General features: G+C 51.9%; 1 protein-coding gene across 1 annotated transcript in view; it reads left to right on the top strand.

Moving 5' to 3' along the window:
- Positions 1–11,866, top strand: part of neurl4 (neuralized E3 ubiquitin protein ligase 4) — a 203,993-nt gene extending 192,127 nt beyond the window's left edge. Inside the window, 1 exon segment of the mRNA XM_072493516.1 lies at positions 8,932–11,866. Coding sequence (XP_072349617.1) covers positions 8,932–9,136 — 205 coding nt within the window. The 3' untranslated portion in view covers positions 9,137–11,866.
- Positions 11,867–23,170: the final 11,304 nt, after the last annotated feature.

Below are 23,170 nucleotides of genomic sequence, written 5' to 3' on the forward strand. Positions count from 1 at the left end.
GGACACCTAGATCCCTCTGCTCATCCACACTTTCAAGAACTTTTCCATTAGCCAAATATTCCACATTCCTGTTATTCCTTCCAAAGTGAATCACCTCACACTTCTCTACATTAAACTCCATTTGCCACCTCTCAGCCCAGCTCTGCAGCTTATCTATATCCCTCTGTAACCTGCTACTTCCTTCCACACTATCGACAACACCACCGACTTTAGTATCGTCTGCAAATTTACTCACCCACCCTTCTGCGCCTTCCTCTAGGTCATTGATAAAAATGACAAACAGCAACGGCCCCAGAACAGATCCTTGTGGTACTCCACTTGTGACTGAACTCCATTCTGAACATTTCCCATCAACCACCACCCTCTGTCTTCTTTCAGCTAGCCAATTTCTGATCCACATCTCTAAATCACCCTCAATCCCCAGCCTCCGTATTTTCTGCAATAGCCTACCGTGGGGAACCTTATCAAGCGCTTTGCTGAAATCCATATACACCACATCAATTGCTCTACCCTCGTCTACCTGTTCAGTCACCTTCTCAAAGAACTCGATAAGGTTTGTGAGGCATGACCTACCCTTTACAAAGCCATGCTGACTATCCCTGATCATATTATTCCTATCTCGATGATTATAAATCTTGTCTCTTATAATCCCCTCCAAGACTTTACCCACTACAGACATGAGGCTCACCGGTGTATAGTTGCCGGGGTTGTCTCTGCTCCCCTTTTTGAACAACGGGACCACATTTGCTATCCTCCAGTCCTCTGGCACTATTCCTGTAGCCAATGATGACATAAAAATCAAAGCCAAAGGTCCAGCAATCTCTTCCCTGGCCTCCCAGAGAATCCGAGGATAAATCCCATCAGGCCCCGGGGACTTATCTATTTTCAGCCTGTCCAGAATTGCCAACACCTCTTCCCTACGTACCTTAATGCCATCTATTCTAATAGCCTGGGTCTCAGCATTCTCCTCCACAACATTATCTTTTTCCTGAGTGAATACTGACGAAAAATATTCATTTAGTATCTCGCCTATCTCTTCAGCCTCCACACACAACTTCCCATCCCTGTCCTTGACTGGTCCTACTCTTACCCTAGTCATTCGCTTATTCCTGACATACCTCTAGAAAGCTTTTGGGTTTTCCTTGATCCTACCTGCCAAATACTTCTCATGTCCCCTCCTTGCTCGTCTTAGCTCTCTCTTTAGATCCTTCCTCGCTACCTTGTAACTATCCATCGCCCCAACCGAAACTTCACACTTCATCTTCACATAGGCCTCCTTCTTCCTCTTAACAAGAGATTCCACTTCTTTGGTCAACCACGGTTCCCTCGCTCTAAGCCTTCCTCCCTGCCTGACCGGTACGTACTTATCAAGAACACGCAGTAGCTGATCCTTGAACAAGCTCCACTTATCAAGTGTGCCCAACACTTGCAGTCTACTTCTCCAACCTATCCCCCCCAAGTCACGTCTAATGGCATCATAATTGCCCTTCCCCCAGCTATAACTCTTGCCCTGCGGTGTATACTTATCCCTTTCCATCATTAACGTAAAAGTCACCGAATTATGGTCACTGTCCCCAAAGTGCTCTCCTACCTCCAAATCCAACACCTGGCCTGGTTCATTACCCAAAACCAAATCCAACGTGGCCTCGCCTCTTGTTGGCCTGTCAACATATTGTGTCAGGAAACCCTCCTGCACACAATGTACAAAAAACGACCCATCTAATATACTCGAACTATATCTTTTCCAGTCAATATTTGGAAAGTTAAAATCTCCCATAATAACTATCCTGTTACTTTCGCTCTTATCCAGGATCATCCTCGCCATCCTTTCCTCTACATCCCTAGAACTATTTGGAGGCCTATAGAAAACTCCCAACAGGGTGACCTCTCCATTCCTGTTTCTAACCTCAGCCCATACTACCTCGGAAGATGAGTCCCCATCTAGCATCCTCTCCACCACCGTAATACTGCTCTTGACTAGCAGCACCACACCTCCCCCTCTTTTGCCTCCTTCTCGGAGCTTACTAAAACACCTAAACCCCAGAACCTGCAACATCCATTCCTGTCCCTGCTCTATCCATGTCTCCGAAATGGCCACAACATCGAAGTCCCAGGTACTAACCCATGCTGCCAGTTCCCCTACCTTATTTTGTATACTCCTGGCATTGAAGTAGACACACTTCAAACCACCTACCTGCACACTGGCCCCCTCCTGCGACGTCAAATCTATGCTCCTGACCTCTACTCTCATTCTCCCTTACCCTAAAACTACAATCCAGGTTCCCATGCCCCTGCTGCATTAGTTTAAACTCCCCCAAAGAGCACTAACAAATCTCCCCCCCAGGATATTTGTGCCCCTCAGGTTCAGATGCAGACCATCCTGTCTGTAGAGGTCCCACCTTCCCCAGAAAGAGCCCCAGTTATCCAGAAATCTGAATCCCTCCCGCCTGCACCATCCCTGTAGCCACGTGTTTAATTGCTCTCTCTCCCTATTCCTCATCTCACTATCGCGTGGCACGGGCAACAACCCAGAGATAACAACTCTGTTTGTTCTCGTTCTGAGCTTCCATCCTAGCTCCCTGAAAGCCTGCCTGACATCCTTGTCCCCTTTCCTACCTATGTCGTTAGTGCCAATGTGGACCACGACTTGGGGCTGCTCCCCCTCCCCCTTAAGGACCCAGAAAACACGATCCGAGACATCACGTACCCTTGCACCTGGGAGGCAACATACCAAACGTGAGTCTCTCCTATCTGTGCCCTGACTGTCGAGTCCCCAATTACTAATGCTCTGCTCCTCTCCCCCCTTCCCTTCTGAGCAACAGGGACAGACTCCGTGCCAGAGGCCCGTACCCCATGGCTTACCCCTGGTAAGTCCCCCCCCCCCCCCCCCCCCCCCCCACAAGTATCCAAAGCGGTATACTTGTTTCTCAGGGGAACGACCGCAGGGGATCCCTGCACTGACTGCTTTTTCCCAGTCCCTCTTACAGTTACCCACCTATCTCCAATCTTTGGTGTAACTAATTCCCTGAAGCTGCTATCTATGACCCCCTCTGCCTCCCGAATGATCCGAAGTTCCTCCAGCTCCAGTTCCTAACGCGGTTTCTGAGGAGCTGGAGATGGGTGCACTTCCCACAGATGAAATCAGCAGGGACACTGACGGCGTCCCTCACCTGAAACATTCTGCAGGAGGAACATTGCACTGCCTTCCCTGTCATCCCGTCGAGATAATACAAGAAAGAAGGAAAAAAAAAAGAAAAGAGCTTACTTTATATTCACTAAACCCCTTAGGTTAGAGGAGGTGGAAGGGTGGGGGACACTACAAGTGTAGGGTCTCGGGTTTAGCAACAGCCCAACTTATATACAGAACCTACCTGATTCCCAAGCTGCACTCCGGCTCCCTCTCTCTCTCCCACTCCCGGAAATGAAGGCCGCTGGAACCTGGGGTTAGTTTAAACACTTACCTGATTCCCAAGCTGCACTCCGGCTCCCTCTCTCTCTCCCGCTCCCGGAAAATGGACAGGTGCGGAGGGATCTGGGTGTATAGGTGCAGAGATCTGTAGACAAAGAGGCCAAGGTCCCTTTATTTTTGAGATGATTGACCTCCAACGACCACAACGATCTTCCTTTGTGCCGGGTGTGACTCCAGCCAGCAGAGAGTTTTCCCCCTGATTCCCATTGACTCCAGTTTTGATGGGGTCCTTGATGCCAGACTCGGTCAACTGCTGCCTTGATGGACAGGGCAACCACCATGATGGCCACGCTGGCCTCGCTGGAGGTCTGCTCTTCTGTTCATGCGTAGACTAAGATGGCGGCCAATGTCCCCGAGTTCCGATCCACAACTGCCCTCAACTCCATGACTCTTCCTCCGTGCCCGGCTCAAAAGTCAAGAATAAAAGCTCACAGGATGAACGGGACAGCAGCAACAAGGATGAAGAATTGGGATGAAGAATAGGGAGCAGCGAGCAATGGTCAGGGGATATTTCTTAGGGCTGAAGGAAGCTTTGTAGTGGTGTTCCCCAGGGGTCGCTATTGACACCTTTGTTTTTCCTGATGGACATTAATGATGGAGAAGGGCGGCACGGTGGTGCAGTGGTTAGCACTGCTGCCTCACGGCTCTGAGGGCCCGGGTTCGATCCCGGCCCCGGGTTACTGTCCGTGTGGAGTTTTCACATTCTCCCCGTGTTTGCGAGGGTTTCGCCCCACATCCCAAAGATGTGCAGGCTAGGTGGATTGGCCACGCTAAGTTGCCCCTTAATTGGAAAAAATGAATTGGGTATTCTAAATTTAAACAATAATAAAATCAAATAAGGGGTAAGATTCTACGGTGTACAGGTGCAGAGGGACCTGGGTGTCCGGGTGCAGAGGGACCTGGGTGTCCGGGTACAGAGGGACCTGGGTGTCCGGGTACAGAGGGACCTGGGTGTCCAGGTGCAGAGGGCCCTGGGTGTCCGGGTACAGAGGGACCTGGGTGTCCTGGTACAGAGGGACCTGGGTGTCCTGGTGCAGAGGGACCTGGGTGTCCAGGTGCAGAGGGAGCTGGGTGTCCAGGTGCAGAGGGACCTGGGTGTTCAGGTGCAGAGGGACCTGGGTGTCCAGGTGCAGAGGGACCTGGGTGTCCAGGTGCAGAGGGACCTGGGTGTACAGGTGCAGAGGGACCTGGGTGTCCAGGTGCAGAGGGACCTGGGTGTACAGGTGCAGAGAGACCTGGGTGTACAGGTGCAGAGGGACCTGGGTGTCCAGGTGCAGAGGGACCTGGGTGTACAGGTGCAGAGGGACCTGGGTGTCCAGGTGCAGAGTAATCTGGGTGTACAGGTGCAGAGGGACCTGGGTGTCCAGGTGCAGAGGGACCTGGGTGTACAGGTGCAGAGGGACCTGGGTGTCCAGGTGCAGAGGGAGCTGGGTGTACAGGTGCAGAGGGAGCTGGGTGTCCAGGATCAGAGGGACCTGGGTGTCAGGTGCAGAGGGACCTGGGTGTCCAGGTGCAGAGGGACCTGGGTGTCCAGGTGCAGAGGGACCTGGGTGTCCAGGTGCAGAGGGACCTGGGTGTCCAGGTGCAGAGGGACCTGGGTGTCCAGGTTCAGAGGGACCTGGGTGTCAGGTGCAGAGGGACCTGGGTGTCCAGGTGCAGAGGGAGCTGGGTGTCCAGGATCAGAGGGACCTGGGTGTCAGGTGCAGAGCGTATCTGTACAGAGATCACTAAAGGTGGCAAGTCAGTAGGAGAGAGCAGTTGATAACACGTTTCCTCGCCGATCACTTTGGCGGCTTGTTTGCTGTGAATTCACCAAGGTGTTTCGGAGAATTTGAAAGAAAAACGTAACCGCATCGTGCCATTCGCCACCTCCACATTGCAAAGGGACTGCCAGCCAGTGGAGCGCTTATTTGAAGTGTAGTCTCTGTTGGAATTACGGCGCTCCTTTAGAGAGTCGGTGCGGACTCAACCGGCCGAACGACCTCCTCTTGCACACAAGGGGTTCTGCGGAACGGGGCGGCTAGCCCATGCACAGCAAGATCCCGCAGCATGGAAACAGGCCCTTCGGCCCGGCTTGTCCGTGCCGTCCAGTTTCTATCACTGAGCTCGTTCCACTTGCCCGCATTTGGCCCATATCCCTCTCCACCCAACCTGCCCATGTTACTGTCTAACTGCTTTCTCAAGGACAAAATCATACCCGCCTCTCCCACTGCCTCTGGCAGCTCGTTCCAGACACTCAGCACCCTCTGTGTGAAAACATTGCCCCTCTGGTCTCCTTTGTATCTCCCCTCTCACCTTAAACCTCTGCCCTCTCGTTCTAGACTCCTCTACCTTTGGGAAAAGATGTTGACTATCTACCTTATCGATGCTCCTCATTATTTTATAGACCTCGATAAGATCACCCCTCAGCCTCCTACGCTCCAGGGAAAAAAGTCCCAGTCTATCCAGCCTCTCCTTATAACTCAGACCATCAAGTCCTGGGAGCATCCTCGTCAGGCTCTTCTGCACTCTTTCTAGTTTAACAATGTCCTTTCTATAATACGAAGTCTTACAACACCAGGTTAAAGTCCAACAGGTTTGTTTCGATGTCACTAGCTTTCGGAGCGCTGCTCCTTCCTCAGGTGAATGAAGAGGTCTGTTCCAGAAACACATATATAGACAAATTCAAAGATGCCAAACAATGCTAGGAATGCGAGCATTAGCAGGTGATTAAATCTTTACAGATCCAGAGATGGGGTAACCCCAGGTTAAAGAGTTGTGAATTGTCTCAAGCCAGGACAGTTGGTAGGATTTCGCAGGCCAGATGGTGGGGGATGAATGTAATGCAACATGAATCCCAGGTCCCGGTTGAGGCCGCACTCATGTGTGCGGAACTTGGCTATAAGTTTCTGCTCGGCGATTCTGCGTTGTCGTGGGTCACTTCTCCAGCTTCCACCTGAAACACATTAAAGAAGCCATCCCCTATGGACAAGCGCTCCGTATACACAGGATCTGCTCAGACGAGGAGGAGCGTAACAGACATCTACAGACGTTGAAAGATGCCCTCGTACGAACGGGATATGGCACTCGACTCATCGATCGACAGTTCCAACGCGCCACAGCGAAAAACCGGACCGACCTCCTCAGAAGACAAACATGGGACACAACCGACAGAATACCCTTCGTCGTCCAGTACTTCCCCGGAGCGGAGAAACTACGTCATCTTCTTCACAGCCTTCAACACGTCATTGATGACGATGAACATCTTGCCAAGGTCATCCCCACACCCCCACTACTTGCCTTCAAACAACCGCGCAACCTCAAACGAACCATTGTTTGCAGCAAACTACCCAGTCTTCAGAACAGTGACCACGACACCACGCAACCCTGTCATGGCAATCTCTGCAAGACGTGCCAGATCATCGACATGGATACCACTACTACACGTGAGAACACCACCCACCAGGTACGCGGTACATACTCGTGCGACTCGGCCAACGTTGTCTACCTCATACGCTGCAGGAAAGGATGTCCCGAAGCGTGGTACATTGGCGAGACCATGCAGACGCTGCGACAACGAATGAACGGACATCGCGCAACAATCACCAGGCAGGAATGTTCCCTTCCAGTCGGAGAACACTTCAGCAGTCAAGGGCATTCAGCCTCTGATCTCCGGGTAAGCGTTCTCCAAGGCGGCCTTCAGGACCCGCGACAACGCAGAATCGCCGAGCAGAAACTTATAGCCAAGTTCCGCACACATGAGTGAGGCCTCAACCGGGACCTGGGATTCATGTCACATTACATTCATCCCCCACCATCTGGCCTGCGAAATCCTACCAACTGTCCTGGCTTGGTACAATTCACACCTCTTTAACCTGGGGTTACCCCATCTCTGGATCTGTAAAGATTTAATCACCTGCTAATGCTCGCATTCCAAGCATTGTTTGGCATCTTTGAATTTGTCTATAAATGTGTTTCTGGAACAGACCTCTTCATTCACCTGAGGAAGGAGCAGCGCTCCGAAAGCTAGTGACATCGAAACAAACCTGTTGGACTTTAACCTGGTGTTGTAAGACTTTGTACTGCACTCTTTCCAGTTTAACAATATCCTTCCTACAATAGGGTGACCAGAACTGCACACAGTATTCCAAGTGTGGCCGTACCAATGTCTTGTACAACTTCAACAAGACGTCCCAACTCCTGTATTCAAAGTTCTGACCAATGAAACCAAGCATGCCGAATGCCTTCTTCACCGCCCTGTCCACCTGCGACTCCACCTTCAAGGAGCTGTGAACCTGTACCCCTAGATCTCTTTGTTCTGTAACTCTCCCCAACTCCCTACCATTAACTGAATAGGTCCTGCCCTGATTTGATCGACCAAAATGCATCACCTCACATTTATCCAAATTAAACTCCATCTGCCATTCATCGGCCCACTGGCCCAATTGGTCACGATCCTGTGCGGCCAATCTTGGTGTCACCTGTCCCCTGGGTATGGTGGCCAGGTACCGTGTACAAGTTAGGCCCAAGCCTCCTGCGCAGAGTGCAGTGGGCGGCGGAACACGAAACAATTTATGAAGGAGATAGATAGGTTTTCGAGGCTGGATGCAGGGTTAATGGGGAGCGAGCCGGAAGGTGGAGATGAGGCAGAGCTGAGATTAGTATTGAATGGTGGGCGAACCTGAGGCGCTGAATGGCCCACTCCCGCTCCCTGTTCTAAATTGTTCACCAGGCAAGGAAAGGAATTTGACAAGCAAGGAATTATGGTCAGACTTTATCAATCCCCGCACAATTTGACCCCAGCTTGTGTCCGATTGGGGGAGATTTAATGGAGGCGTTTGAAAACCAGGAGGGGATTGGATAGAGTAAATGAGGAGAAAGTATTTCCAGTGTCAGGAGGGAGGGTAACCAGTGGGACACCGATTGAAGAGTCAAAAAAAGCTCACCGCGCCAGGGACCCGGGTTCGATTCCCCCGCTGGGTCACTGTGTGAAGTCTGCACGTTCTCCCCGTGTCTGCGTGGGTTTCCTCCAGGTGCTCCGGTTTCCTCCCACACTCCAAAGGTGTGGATTGGCTAGATGGGAGTTATGGGCGATAGGGCAGGGGAGTGGGCCTAGGTAGGGCTGCTCTTTCCAAGGGCTAGTGCAGACTCGATGGGCTGAATGGCCTCCTTATGCACTTCAGATATTCTCTGAAGAGAATTGGGAACAGGACCAGAGGGAGAGAAGGAAGAGTTTTGTTCACGGAGCTGTGATTGAGAAGGCGCTGCCTGAAAGAGCGACAGAAGCAGCTTCACTCGGAACCTTCAGAAGGGGGGTAAATATTTGAAAAGGAGAAAATTGTGGGTCTATGGGAGAAGGAGCCAGGAATCCGGACGAATTGACTCTTCAAAGAGCTGATGGATCAGTTGGCCCTTACCTGGGCTGTGAGGTGCTAAATAACTCTTGTATTTCATTCTGGCTAATTGCCTCATTCTTCCCACAGGTTTAAGGATGTGAAATCGCAGCGACATCACCAGGCTCAAGTGGCCTTCCAGGTGTGCGTGCGGCCGGGTTCGTACAAGATGGGGCCGCAGTCGGTGGGAGCCAGCGAGTCGATCGACCCCAGGTTCAGCAATAACGAGATTGAGTGGATCACCAAAGAAAGGGCCTCGACCGTCCTTTACGGCCTCTTAATCCGTGTGGAGTGAAGGATCCCCCCCCCCCTCCGACCCACCACCCCCAGCAAAACCTGTGGGGAGCAGAGAGCATGAACAAGCACAGGGTGGGATCGGGGGGAAGAGAGGTGGTCCCACTTTGGTGCCACGCTCCGAGTTCAACAGCAAGGGTAGTCGGGGTGGGAGGGGCGCACAACCAGAGCGCTGAGTTGGAGCACTGAAGCATCTGCGATCGCACGTTTTTTACACAACCGACTCTCGCACCAACGGAACACTGCACTTTTTTTTTTGGACTCGTGTTGTCCCGAAGGGGAAACGCAAAAGGAAAATCCTTGAACTAAAGCATTAAGTTGGGTTTAATTTTGTGTTTTGGGGAACGATTCTTCTTGTTGGGGGGGGGGCACAGTTTCTGCTGTGGCAAACTGTTTCATAGATTTTTGTTTAAAGAGTTAAAATAAAAAAAGCCTGCGGGCATTTGAACTTGCAAGGGTGCTGCAGGCCCGACAGCAGAGGCCTGCGGAACAGGCCCGACAGCAGAGGCCTGCGGAACAGGCCCGACAGCAGAGGCCTGCGGAACAGGCCCGACAGCAGAGGCCTGCGGAACAGGCCCGACAGCAGAGGCCTGCGGAACAGGCCCGACAGCAGAGGCCTGCGGAACAGGCCCGACAGCAGAGGCCTGCGGAACAGGCCCGACAGCAGAGGCCTGCGGAACAGGCCCGACAGCAGAGGCCTGCGGAACAGGCCCGACAGCAGAGGCCTGCGGAACAGGCCCGACAGCAGAGGCCTGCGGAACAGGCCCGACAGCAGAGGCCTGCGGAACAGGCCCGACAGCAGAGGCCTGCGGAACAGGCCCGACAGCAGAGGCCTGCGGAACAGGCCCGACAGCAGAGGCCTGCGGAACAGGCCCGACAGCAGAGGCCTGCGGAACAGGCCCGACACTAGAGGCCTGCGGAACAGGCCCGACACTAGAGGCCTGCATAGACTGGAAAATCGGACCCCAAATGCTGGCTATTTACTATTTTATTGGGGTGAGGGAAGGGGGCGGGGGCACGTGACTATCAAGTACTGTACAAGTAGCCAGCAGAAGTGCACCCATCCAAGGGGCATGCATACAAACGATGTTTAAGGCGACAGACTTTCAAAGATCCTGTGCACGTGAATGCATGCCAATTGCAGGAATATTTATAACTTGTGCAGAGTGTGAACTACATGTGTGTGGGGGGGGGGGGGGGGGTGTTAAGAGAGAATGGGATCACTTGGACCGCATAAATCTGTCTGATCTTGGGAAGACCAGGGAAACTGAGCACTGTTGAAGCAGGGAGGGCCTGTCCGGGGGGGGGGGGGGGGGGGGGGGGGTTGAGGGGGGGAGCTGGACCTACACAGAGGTCATGGCTCCAAGGAATTACCCAGTTATGCTCTCTGACCCTGTGGTGATCGGTCAACCTTTGGGGATTCATTGTCCGAGGCACTCCTCCGGCAAACGATCTGCGTGTGCGCCTTCCCTCTGGCCGGCAGCCAGCTGCACACTGGCTTGCACCTTTCTGTGGCCACTCGGTTTCTGCGTCCTTTACACACTCTACTCTACCGCTTGCCGCCTGTAATTATTCTGTTGCAGTTTTCACCCCTTTTTATGAAATCTGGTTTTAAAAGAAAGGGACTTTCAGCTTCCGACGGGAGTGGAGCGGATTACAATCTCGTTGGGCGCGCAGGGCGGGTGAGGGGGGCGAGCTCGAGAAGGTCCAGTTGATGCAGTAGGAAGCCACGGGGACCCTCCCCCCTGTGAACGGTGAGTTGAAGTGAACAGTGGTTAGTTTTACCGTCGAGGGCGCCCTTTTTCGAGCAAGCGCTGTCTGACGTAGTTGGACCAGACTCCAGCCACATCGGTGTCCCGGATGGCGAGTTCCATATGCTGCAACGCCGTGACGTCCTTGTAGTTACAGTTCCGAGCGAGTACCCTCAGGTCGCATAGGTATTCCTCCCAATGATTCCCCGGGGCGTTGACGACGAGTGGTGAGGAGATGCCGCGCGAACACTTCGTTCACCGGCCTCACGTACTGCCTTTTCAGGATCGCGACCGCGTCTGCGTATGCGGTCGCTTCCTCGATCTGCACAGAGATTCTGTGGGGGGGTCCCAACAGCTGCGTACACTCTCCGTGCCTGCTTGCTCGCTCAGTGTATTTCACACTGGAGAGATTTCCCCGTGAGACGGACCCCCTTCCCAAACACCCCCACCCCGCCCTCTGCAAGCCAGAGAAAATGCCAGGGTCCCTACCCCTGCGCCACTTACAGGCCAAGGGCACAACCCAGTGCACCAGTTCATCCTGTTTCTTCTTCAAAGGCGCTTCTCTCTCTACTCTACCCCTCGTTATCGCCTGCCTTTGCCTCTGGGGGGGGGTGGGGTGGGGTGGGGGGGGCTGTGAACAGACCTGTTCCTGGCGGAGACGCCAATTTATAAAATCCAAAATGCTGGACAAAGACGGCAGCCCTGGCAGCGTCTGGAGGCGAAAGCAGATTAACTCGAATCAAGTCGAGTTAACTCCCCACACGACTGTGCCTATCCAGCACTTTCGCTTTTCATTGCAGATTTCCAGCCACTTCAGGATTTTGCTTTGTTTGGTTCCCCCCCCCCCCCCCCCCGCCTTCTCTTCCGCTACCGATGAGAGACTGTTTTGGGGGAAGAAGAAAAAAAGGAACAAGTGAAATGGAATGAGGGACTGTTACTTGTTACACATCGTGTATTCATAAAACTTTATCACAAACGAAGGTCTCACGTTCAGACGTCTGAGTTTATTTTTTTTTGGGGGGGGGGTGGTCAGTGGGTGCTGAGATCTGCGATCAAGACGTGTCTGTGTGTGTGTTATGGGCGAGGCGTTTTCAGAACCCCAAAATGTATCATGGAGTTCAACCAACCTCTCCCTTTAATGTATTTGTTGCTTTTCCGAGCACACGGCTTGTTCTCTAGGTGTGGGATTACAATTATGGACACGTAGGTTTTTTAACACAAAACACTCTTTATTCCATGAACTCAACTTAACATCTTAAATAAACATTGGATCTCTTAACACCCCTTACTTCAAAGATAACTCAGAAAATATTGCAACAGTAAATAACTCCTTAAAATGTTCCTTCAAACTTCTAAGAGCCTTAACACCTTTAAACAAAATCACATCAGGTTAAAGGCTTTACTTTAAATCACCCAAATGATCCAGAGATGGTCTTTCATGGCAGACATCCAGTTCACTGCAAAACACGGACACACACATCCAGCTCCTTTCAAAACTGAAACTGACTCTACTTTTAAACTGCTCTCAGCAAAACCAGCCAGGCACTTTTCAAACTGCAAAATGGCTGAACTGAGCTGAGCTCCACCCACTCTTTTTAAAAAAAAATATTTTATTGAAAATTTTTGGTCAACCAACACAGTACATTGTGCATCCTTTACACAATATTATAACAACACAAATAACAATGACCTATTTTATAAACAGAAAATGAATAAATAATAATTAACAAAAATGAAAACTAACCCTAATTGGCAACTGCCTTATCACAAGTAACACTCTCCAAAAATATAATTTAACAGTCCAATATATAATTATCTGTAGCAACGACCTATACATACTATACAGTATATATTAACAACCCTGAGAGTCCTTCTGGTTCCTCCACCCCCCCCCCCCCCCCCCCCCCCCCGCTCCTGGGCTGCTGCTGCTGCCTTTTTTTCCCATTCCATCTATCTTTCTGCGAGGTATTCTACGAACGGTTGCCACCGCCTGGTGAACCCTTGAGCCGACCCCCTTAGGACAAACTTAATCCGCTCTAGCTTTATAAACCCCGCCATGTCATTTATCCAGGTCTCCACCCCCGGGGGCTTGGCTTCTTTCCACATTAGCAATATCCTACGCCGGGCTACTAGGGACGCAAAGGCCAAAACATCGGCCTCTCTCGCCTCCTGCACTCCCGGCTCTTGTGCAACCCCAAATATAGCCAACCCCCAGCTTGGTTCGACCCAGACCCCTACTACTTTTGAAAGCACCTTTGTCACCCCCATCCAAAACCCCTGTAGTGCCGGGCATGACCAAAACATATGGGTATGATTCGCTGGGCTTCTCGAGCACCTCGCACACCTATCCTCCACCCCAAAAAATTTACTGAGCCGTGCTCCAGTCATATGCGCCCTGTGTAATACCTTAAACTGAATCAGGCTTAGCCTGGCACACGAGGACGACGAGTTTACCCTGCTTAGGGCATCTGCCCACAGCCCCTCCTCGATCTCCTCCCCCAGCTCTTCTTCCCATTTCCCTTTTAGTTCATCTACCATAGTCTCCCCTTCGTCCCTCATTTCCCTATATATATCTGACACCTTACCATCCCCCACCCATGTCTTTGAGATCACTCTGTCCTGCACCTCTTGTGTCGGGAGCTGCGGGAATTCCCTCACCTGTTGCCTCGCAAAAGCCCTCAGTTGCATGTACCTGAATGCATTACCTTGGGGCAACCCATATTTCTCGGTCAGCGCTCCCAGACTCGCGAACTTCCCATCCACAAACAGATCTTTCAGTTGCGTTATTCCTGCTCTTTGCCACATTCCATATCCCCCATCCATTCCCCCCGGGGCAAACCTATGGTTGTTTCTTATCGGGGACCCCCCCAAGGCTTCAGTCTTTCCCCTATGCCGTCTCCACTGTCCCCAAATCTTCAGTGTAGCCACCACCACCGGGCTTGTGATGTAGTTCCTCGGTGAGAACGGCAATGGGGCTGTCACCATAGCCTGTAGGCTAGTCCCCCTACAGGACGCCCTCTCTAATCTCTTCCACGCTGCTCCCTCCTCCTCTCCCATCCACTTACTCACCATTGAAATATTAGCGGCCCAATAATACTCACTTAGGCTCGGTAGTGCCAGCCCCCCCCTATCCCTGCTACGCTGTAAGAATCCCTTCCTCACTCGCAGGGTCTTCCCGGCCCACACAAAACCCATGATGCTCTTTTCGATCCTTTTAAAAAAAAGCCTTCGTGATCACCACCGGGAGGCACTGAAACACAAAGAGGAATCTCGGGAGGACCACCATCTTAACCGCCTGCACCCTCCCTGCCAGTCGCCAGTGACAGGGATACCATATCCCATCTCTTGAAATCCTCCTCCATTTGTTCCACCAACCGCGTTAAATTTAACCTATGCAATGTGCCCCAATTCTTGGCTATCTGGATCCCCAGGTAACGAAAGTCCCTTGTTACCTTCCTCAACGGTAGGTCCTCTATTTCTCTACTCTGCTCCCCTGGATGCACCACAAACAACTCACTTTTCCCCATGTTCAATTTATACCCTGAAAAATCCCCAAACTCCCCAAGTATCCGCATTATTTCTGGCATCCCCTCCGCCGGGTCTGCCACATATAGTAACAAATCGTCCGCATACAAAGATACCCGGTGTTCTTCTCCTCTAAGTACTCCCCTCCACTTCTTGGAACCCCTCAACTCAATCGCCAGTGCAAACAATAATGGGGACAGAGGGCATCCCTGCCTTGTCCCTCTATGGAGCCGGAAATATGCAGATCCTCGTCCATTCGTGACCACGCTCGCCATTGGGGCCCTATACAACAGCTGCACCCATCTAACATACCCCTCTCCAAAACCAAATCTCCTCAACACCTCCCACAAATAATCCCACTCCACTCTATCAAATGCTTTCTCGGCATCCATCGCCACTACTATCTCCGTTTCCCCCTCTGGTGGGGGCATCATCATTACCCCTAACAGCCTCCGTATATTCGTGTTCAGCTGTCTCCCCTTCACAAACCCAGTTTGGTCCTCGTGGACCACCCCCGGGACACATTCCTCGATTCTCATTGCCATTACCTTGGCCAGGATCTTGGCATCTACATTTAGGAGGGAAATAGGTCTATAGGACCCGCATTGTAGCGCGTCCTTTTCCTTCTTTAAGAGAAGCGATATCGTTGCTTCAGACATAGTTGGGGGCAGTTGTCCCCTTTCCTTTGCCTCATTAAAGGTCCTCGTCAATACCGGGGCGAGCAAGTCCACATATTTTCTATAGAATTCGACTGGGAATCCATCCGGTCCCGGGGCCTTTCCCGCCTGCATGCTCCTAATTCCTTTCACCACTTCTTCTACCTCGATCTGTGCTCCCAGTCCCACCCTTTCCTGCTCTTCCACCTTGGGAAATTCCAGCCGATCCAAAAAGCCCATCATTCTCTCCCTCCCATCCGGGGGTTGAGCTTCATATAATTTTTTATAAAATGTCTTGAACACTCCATTCACTCTCTCCGCTCCCCGCTCCATCTCTCCTTCCTCATCCCTCACTCCCCCTATTTCCCTCGCTGCTCCCCTTTTCCTCAATTGGTGTGCCAGCAACCTGCTCGCCTTCTCCCCATATTCGTACTGTACACCCTGTGCCTTCCTCCACTGTGCCTCTGCAGTGCCCGTAGTCAGCAAGTCAAATTCTACATGTAGCCTTTGCCTTTCCCTGTACAGTCCCTCCTCCGGTGCTTCCGCATATTGTCTGTCCACCCTCAAAAGTTCTTGCAGCAACCGCTCCCGTTCCTTACTCTCCTGCTTCCCTTTATGTGCCCTTATTGATATCAGCACCCCTCTAACCACCGCCTTCAACGCCTCCCAGACCACTCCCACCTGGACCTCCCCATTATCATTGAGTTCCAAGTACTTTTCAATGCACCCCCTCACCCTTAGACACCCCCCCCCCCCCTCATCTGCCATTAGTCCCATGTCCATTCTCCAGGGTGGGCGCCCTCCTGTTTGCTCCCCTATCTCCAAGTCTACCCAGTGTGGAGCGTGATCCGAAATGGCTATAGCCGTATACTCCGTTCCCCTCACCTTCGGGATCAACGCCCTTCCCAGCACAAAAAAGTCTATTCGTGAGTAGACTTTATGGACATAGGAGAAAAACGAAAACTCCTTACTCCTAGGTCTGCTAAATCTCCACGGGTCTACTCCTCCCATCTGCTCCATAAAATCTTTAAGCACCTTGGCTGCTGCCGGCCTCCTTCCAGTCCTGGACTTCGACCTATCCAGCCCTGGTTCCAACACCGTATTAAAATCTCCCCCCATTATCAGCTTTCCCATCTCTAGGTCCGGAATGCGTCCTAGCATCCGCCTCATAAAATTGGCATCATCCCAGTTCGGGGCATATACGTTTACCAAAACCACCGTCTCCCCCTGTAGTTTGCCACTCACCATCACGTATCTGCCCCCGTTATCCGCCACTACAGTCTTTGCCTCGAACATTACCCGCTTCCCCACTAATATAGCCACCCCCCTGTTTTTCGCATCTAGCCCCGAATGGAACACCTGCCCCACCCATCCTTTGCGTAGCCTAACCTGGTCTATCAGTTTCAGGTGCGTTTCCTGTAACATAACCACATCTGCCTTAAGTTTCTTAAGGTGTGCGAGTACCCATGCCCTCTTTATCGGCCCGTTCAGCCCTCTCACGTTCCACGTGATCAGCCGGGTTGGGGGGCTTCCTACCCCCTCCCCTTGTCGATTAGCCATCCCCTTTTTCCAGCTCCTCACCCAGTTCCCACGCAGCTGTATCTCCCCCAGGCGGTGCCCCCCCCCGCCCATCCCCTCCCATACCAGCTCCCCCCTCTCCCTAGCAGCAGCAACCCAGTAATTCCCCCCTCCCACCCCCCCCCCCCCCCCGCTAGATCCCCCGCTAGCGTAATTACTCCCCCCATGTTGCTCCCAGAAGTCAGCAAACTCTGGCCGACCTCGGCTTCCCCCCGTGACCTCGGCTCGCACCGTGCGACGCCCCCTCCTTCCTGCTTCTCTATTCCCGCCATGATTATCATAGCGCGGGAACCAAACCCGCGCTTCTCCCTTGGCCCCGCCCCCAATGGCCAACGCCCCATCTCCTCCACCTCCCCTCCTCCCCCCATCACCACCTGTGGAAGAGAGAAAAGTTACCACATCGCAGGATTAGTACATAAAACTCCTCTTTCCCCCCTTTTTAACCCCCCTCTTCGCCCCCCACATTCGCCCCACCACTTTGTTCAAACTTTTTTTTTAATAACCCGCTCATTCCAGTTTTTCTTCCACAATAAAAGTCCACGCTTCATCCGCCGTCTCAAAGTAGTGGTGCCTCCCTCGATATGTGACCCACAGTCTTGCCGGTTGCAGCATTCCAAATTTTATCTTCTTTTTATGAAGCACCGCCTTGGCCCGATTAAAGCTCGCCCTCCTTCTCGCCACCTCCGCACTCCAGTCTTGATAAACGCGGATCACCGCATTCTCCCATTTACTGCTCCGAGTTTTCTTTGCCCATCTAAGGACCATTTCTTTATCCTTAAAACGGAGGAATCTCACCACTATGGCTCTGGGAATTTCTCCTGCTCTCGGTCCTCGCGCCATCACTCGGTATGCTCCCTCCACCTCCAACGGACCCGCCGGGGCCTCCGCTCCCATTAACGAGTGCAGCATCGTGCTCACATATGCCCCGACGTCCGCTCCCTCCACACCTTCAGGAAGACCAAGAATCCTCAGGTTGTTCCTCCTTGCGTTGTTCTCCAGTGCCTCCAACCTTTCCACACATCGTTTCTGATGTGCCTCATGCATCTCCGTCTTCACCACCAGGCCCTGTATGTCGTCCTCATTCTCGGCTGCCTTTGCCTTCACGACCCGAAGCTCCCGCTCCTGGGTCTTTTGTTCCTCCTTTAGCCCTTCGATCGCCTGTAGTATCGGGGCCAACAGCTCTTTCTTCATTTCCTGTTTGAGCTCTTCCACACAGCATTTCAAGAACTCTTGTTGTTCAGGGCCCCATGTTAAACTGCCACCTTCCGACGCCATCTTGGTTTTTGCTTGCCTTCCTTGCCGCTGTTCTAAAGGATCCACTGCAATCCGGCCACTTTCTCCTCCTTTTTTCATCCGTATCCAGGGGGGATTCCCTTCTGGTTTACCGCACAGTGTTCTGAGCCGTCAAAATTGCCTTTGGGGCTCCTATCAAGAGCCCAAAAGTCCGTTTCACCGGGAGCTGCCGAAACGTGCGACTCAGCTGGTCATCGCCGCACCCGGAAGTCAGCTCCACCCACTCTATGACATCACTGTTTTCTTAAAGGTACATTGCTTACACATCCAGTTCTTAAAGGCACTCTCGCATGACTGTGTGTGTGTGAGAAGGTAGTGGCGATGGTATACCTTATTGCACAGCCTGACCACAAGCCATCCGGCTACACGAGGTGACTTACGAGAGGCGTGGACAATCGACGTACTGTCTGCGCGGAGTCTGCACGTTCTCCCCAGTGTGTGCGTGGGTTTCCTCTGAGTGCTCCAGTTTCCTGCCACAGTCCAAAGATGTGCAGGTTGCACAGGGTTGTGGGAATAAGGTAGGGGAGTGGGCCTGAGTATGGTGCTTTTTCGGAGGGCCAGTGCAGACTCAGCGGGCCTTCTGTACTGTGGTAAGTCTATGGCTTTATTTGATTCACATGAGAACCGGATGAGGCTATTCAGCCGCTTGAAAACTGCCCCATTACCCAGTTACATCGCGGATCTGATCAGTATCTTAATTCCCACCCAGCAGCCTTTGTTTCATCACACTTCATAAAGCTCGGATCCGAAATCTCCAATAGCCATTCGGGGGGCGGCGGGCGGGGGGGAGGGGAACAATGTCCATTATTTTCCCAGTATTGGTGCGAAAATCACAATCGAATCAAGCTGGAATGTTAGATTTCCAAGGAGCAGTTCGATCTAGCACGTGGGGAGGCTCGATCAGGCAATTGAGTTGGATGATCCACCATGATTATAATGAACGGCCTCCTATTTTTATTGTGCCCCTTTATCTCTTTTATTCACTCTGCTGCATTACAGCAGTGACTACAGATCGGAATTACTCCATTGATTAGATTGCCCTGGGGTTGAGGTTGTGGATATAAACGCGGGCTTTCCGCTTTGTAATCGACTCTTTTGTGCCTTCCGATCGCTGCTCAGTTGCAAACCAGAATATTAAATGTATTCCTTCATCCAACAGAATGTGAGGGCTGTGTACAGATGCCCGAGGAACACCACTTTATTTATCCTGCCAGTCAGTCATGGATTTTGCCCAAATTCTTATCTCAGTGCCACCCCAACTCACAAGATTGCCTCCAATTTTCCACACTTTTGCCAGGTCACCTAGTGCAGGTCTCAGAATCACAGAATCGAATCCCGACAGTGCAGAAAGGAGGCCATTCGACCCATCGCGTCTGCACGCCGACCCTCCCAATGAACTCTCTTCCTGGGCCCACTCATCTGTCCTCCACGCCCAATCCCCGTCACCTAATCTGGACACCAAGGGGGCAATTTAAAGTCGCCCTAACCTGCACATCTTTGGACTGTGGGAGGAAGCCAACGCAGACACGGGGGAGAACGTGCAGACTCCGCGCAGACTGACACAAGCCAGGGAATTGCACCCGGGTCCCTGGCGCTGTGAGGCAGCAGTGCCAATCTTTGAGTTTGTAACTGAGGCTGACCCTTCAGTGCCCGACCGAGAGGACCCTGCACTGTCTGTTACGGTGTTAAGCCAAGGTTGCATCTGCTCCCCCACCTCCAGGTAGATATGAGGATCCCATGGCTGATGCAGGCTCGATGGGCCGAATGGCCGTACTGCAAATAACTCGATTTGTACTTTGCTTCACAACGGAAGACAGGAATAATGTACCAGAACTTCTTGAGAAACACGAGTTTTAGTGAGGAGCTGAAGGAAATATGGATCCTATCCGTTCTCTGAAGGAACAGCTGGATCACCCCACTCCCTCTCCAATATCCTTTCAAGCCGGTCAGAGATGTCCCTCACCCTGGCACAGGGCAGGCAACACACACATGCGGGACTCTCTGACCTGCTTGCAATGGATGATATCAATCCCCCTAATTCTAGAATCCCCGACAACTACCCCTTGTCTTTTCGCTACCGCCACTTGAATGGCCTCCTGTAACACGGGGCAGTGGTCAGCTAGCTCATCCTTCCTACTTTTCCTCATCCACACAGGGAGCAAGTACCTCGTACCTGTTGGACAAGGTCAAGAGCTGAGGCTCCTCTGTTTCCGAATTCAGGATCCCTCCACCTGCCTCACGCGCAGTCACAGTCTGCTGTCCCTGACCACTGGCCGAATTTGAGATACTTAATCTATGGGGTGTGGCTACCTCCTTAAACCAAGCGTCCTTTAACCCTCACCTCCCCGATTTGCCGCAGTATCCGAAACCCAACACTTGCTGCAGGTGTGCAAAGTAATAATAATCTTTTTACATTAACACTACAATGAAGCTACTGTGAAAATCCCCTCGTCGCCACATTCCAGGGCCTGTTCGGGTACACGGAGAGAGAATTCAGAATGTCCAATTCACCTAACAAGCACGTCTTGCGGGAGGAAACCGGAGCATCCGGAGGAAACACACTCAGACACGGGGAGAACGTGCAGACTCCGCACAGACAGTGAGCCAAGCTGGGAATCGAACCTGGGACCCTGGAGCTGTGCTACCGTGCTGTCCTATTAGCCAAGGTACAGGCTAGAGAAACTGGGCTGTTTTAGTGGAACTATATAACTATTTAGTTTGTGAGTGGAAAATCATGTCTCTTGAGGTTTTCTGAAGGATAACCAAGAAGGTAGATGAGGGCAGTGCGGTCGACGTTGTCTACGTGGACTTTAGCAAGGCCTTTGACAAGGTACCGCATGGTAGGTTGTGGCATAAGGTTAAATCTCACGGGATCCAGGGTGAGGTAGCCAATTGGATACAAAATTGGGTTGGCGACCCAAGATGGTTCTAACGGGTTGTTTTTCAAACTGGAGGCCTGTGACCAGCGGGTGTGCCTCGGCGATCGGTGCTGGGTCCACTGTTATTTGTTGTTTATATTCATGATTTGGATGAGAATCTAGGAGGCATGGTTAGTAAGTTGGCAGATGACACTAAGATTGGTGGCATCGTGGATAGTGACGAAGCCTTCTCCCGCGGATGGAAATGGCTAGCATGAGGGGACATAGCTTTAAACTGAGGGGTAATAGATATAGGACAGAGGTCAGAGGTAGGTTCTTTACGCAAAGAGTAGTGAGGCCGTGGAATGCCCGACCGGCAACAGTAGTGAACTCGCCAACATTGAGGGCATTTAAAAGTTTATTGGATAAGCATATGGATGATAATGGCACAGTGTAGGTTAGATGGCTTTTGTTTCGGTGCAACATCGTGGGCCGAAGGGCCTGTACTGCGCTGTATCGTTCTATGTTCTAAGGTTAGATAGATTGCAACAGGATCGTGACCAATTGGGCCAGTGGGCTGATGAATGGGAGATGGAGTTTAATTTGGATAAATGTGAGGTGATACATTTTGGTCGATCAAATCAGGGCAGGACCTACTGAGTTAATGGTAGGGAGTTGGGGAGAGTTACCGAACAAAGAGATCGAGGGGTACAGGTTCATAGCTCCTTGAAGGTGGAGTCGCAGGTGGACAGGGTGGTGAAGAAGGCACTCAGCATGCTAGGTTTTGTTGGTCAGAATATTGAATACAGGAGTTGGGACGTCTTGTTGAAGTTGTACAAGACATTGGTAAGGCCACACATGGAATACTGTGTTCAGTTCTGGACACCCTATGAAGGATATTGTTAAACTAGAAATAGTGCAGAAGAGATTGACGAGGATGCTCCCAGGACTTGATGGTCTGAGTTATAAGGAGAGGCTGGATAGGCTGGGACTTTTTTCCCTGGAGCGTAGGAGGCTTAGGGGTGATCTTATCGAGGTCTATAAAATAATGAGGGGCATCGATAAGGTAGATAGTCAACATCTTTTCCCAAAGGTAGAGGAGTCTAGAACTAGAGGGCAGAGGTTTAAGGTGAGAGGGGAGATACAAAGAGGTCCAGAGGGGCAATGTTTTCACACAGAGGGTGCTGAGTGTCTGGAACGAGCTGCCAGGGGCAGTGGGAGACGCAGGTACGATTTTGTCTTTTAAAAAGCATTTGGACAATTATATGGGAAATCTGGGTATGGAGGGATATGGGCCAAATGTGGGCAAGTGGGACGAGCTTAGGGATAGAAACTGGGCGGCCTGGACAAGCTGGGCCGAAGGGCCTGTTTTCATGCAAACAAAATAAAATGTAACTGGAGTACTGTGGGCAGTTCCGACCATCTCATTATCGAACATACAGTGTAGAAGGAGGCCATACAGCCCATCGAGTCTGCACCGACCCACTTAAGCCCCCACTTCCACCCTGTCCCCATAACCCAAAACCCCTCCCGTAACAGCCTCCCCGAACAGGCGCCGGAATGTGGCGACTAGGGGCTTTTCACAGTAACTTCATTGAAGCCTACGTGTGACAATAAGCCATTTTCACTTTCATTTCATAACATTTTTGGTCACTAAGGGCAAATCATCATGGCCAATCCACCTAACCTGCACCTCTTTGGAAGTAAGGAACGTAGGAAGGATGTCATTGCATTGGAGAGGGTATGGAGGACATTTACCAGGATGTTGCCACCTAGGACTCAAAATTGCAGCCATGAGGAAAGAGTTGGAAGGGTTGGGTATCCCCCTTGTAACAGAGGGGGACAGAAGGAGGAGGCTGAGGGGAGATTTGAGTGAGATGTACCAAATTGTGAGGGACCTGGATAGAGTGGATGGGGAAGGGCCTATTTAATTCATGCCAGTGACTCGGGGGCAGGGATTTGTAGAAAGGTTAGCGCGTCGAGGAAATACTTTTCCACCCGGAGGGCCGGAGGTATCTGGGACTCTGCCTGAAAGGGTAATAGAGACAGAAACCCTCAACCCATTTCCATGGCGGAGGATTCTCCGTCCTGCCTCATCGGTTGTCTGGTGCGGGGCGCCCCTGGGATTTTCTGTCTTGCCAGCTGGCCAATGGCGTTTCCCATCGTGGGCAGCCGCATGCCGCCCGGAACCGCAACCACCCTCCCCCCCCCCCCCCGCCCCGCCCTACTCCGCAACGGAGAATCCCGACTGCGGGTAATCCAGCCCAAGGTGTCTGGTCTGCGCCTGAATTGCTGTAACCTGCCGGGATACAGGCTAAATGCGGGAAAGTGGGATTAGGCTGTGAGGGTAGACAGAGTTCACAGCCTAGAGCAC

Source organism: Scyliorhinus torazame, chromosome 31 (assembly GCF_047496885.1).
Source record: "Scyliorhinus torazame isolate Kashiwa2021f chromosome 31, sScyTor2.1, whole genome shotgun sequence".
NCBI classification, from domain to species: Eukaryota; Metazoa; Chordata; class Chondrichthyes; order Carcharhiniformes; family Scyliorhinidae; genus Scyliorhinus; species Scyliorhinus torazame.